The sequence below is a fragment of the Geospiza fortis genome, unplaced genomic scaffold, assembly GCF_000277835.1.
Source record: "Geospiza fortis unplaced genomic scaffold, GeoFor_1.0 scaffold373, whole genome shotgun sequence".
Classification (NCBI taxonomy): domain Eukaryota; kingdom Metazoa; phylum Chordata; class Aves; order Passeriformes; family Thraupidae; genus Geospiza; species Geospiza fortis.
Window position 1 is genome coordinate 438,054 of NW_005054518.1, and position 649 is coordinate 438,702.

Here is a 649-nt window from a genome sequence, read left to right on the forward strand (position 1 = left end):
GACACTGGGGACACGCCCTTTCCCTGTCCCCTGCCCACCGCGGGCTCCTCCAGCCCCCATCGAGACACAGGAGAGGGGCCAACCCCCACTGTCCCCATCCCAAATCCTCACCTGCACAGCTCAGCTGCATTCCCGGGGCTGGGGCAGCCTCGCTGGGCTCCTCGAGGCAACAGGGGAGTGCAGCTTCCTCCAGCCCTGGGGACTCCTCCAGCCCTGGGGACTCCTCCAGCCCTGGGGATTCCTCCAGCCCTGGGGATTCCTCTGTCCCTGGGGACTCCAGATCTTTGAGCTCCTCCAGCCTTATGGACTCTTCCAGCCCTGGGAGCTCCTGCAGCCCTGTGGGCTCCTCCACTTCCTTTGTCTTCGCAGTAATTTCATCAGAGCAGAGGCTGTGAGTAGAGTTTTGGGGGAAGAGTGTCAAACTTGGAACGTGGGACGTTCCCAAGCTGTAAATCCCCTCCTGGAGAGCCTGAGCTGTGAGGTGTGTGTGCACCTGTGGGTGACAAGGGACCCAGGGACAGGCCAGCATCTCCCAGCTCAGCCCTGGTCTCACATCCATCCAACCATGGACAGCCCAGTCTGCCCAGGCTGAGAGGAGGGAGGAGGACGCGGGGAGGACACAAGGACACTCACTTCTGCTCCTGGTCCT

General features: G+C 62.4%; 1 protein-coding gene across 1 annotated transcript in view; it reads right to left on the reverse strand.

Moving 5' to 3' along the window:
* KIF18B (kinesin family member 18B) overlaps positions 1 to 649 on the reverse strand; it is a 5,731-nt gene that overhangs the window by 1,140 nt on the left and 3,942 nt on the right. Inside the window, exon 7 of the mRNA XM_031063624.1 lies at positions 172 to 361. Coding sequence (XP_030919484.1) covers positions 172 to 361 — 190 coding nt within the window. The remainder of the gene's footprint in view (positions 1 to 171; positions 362 to 649) is intronic.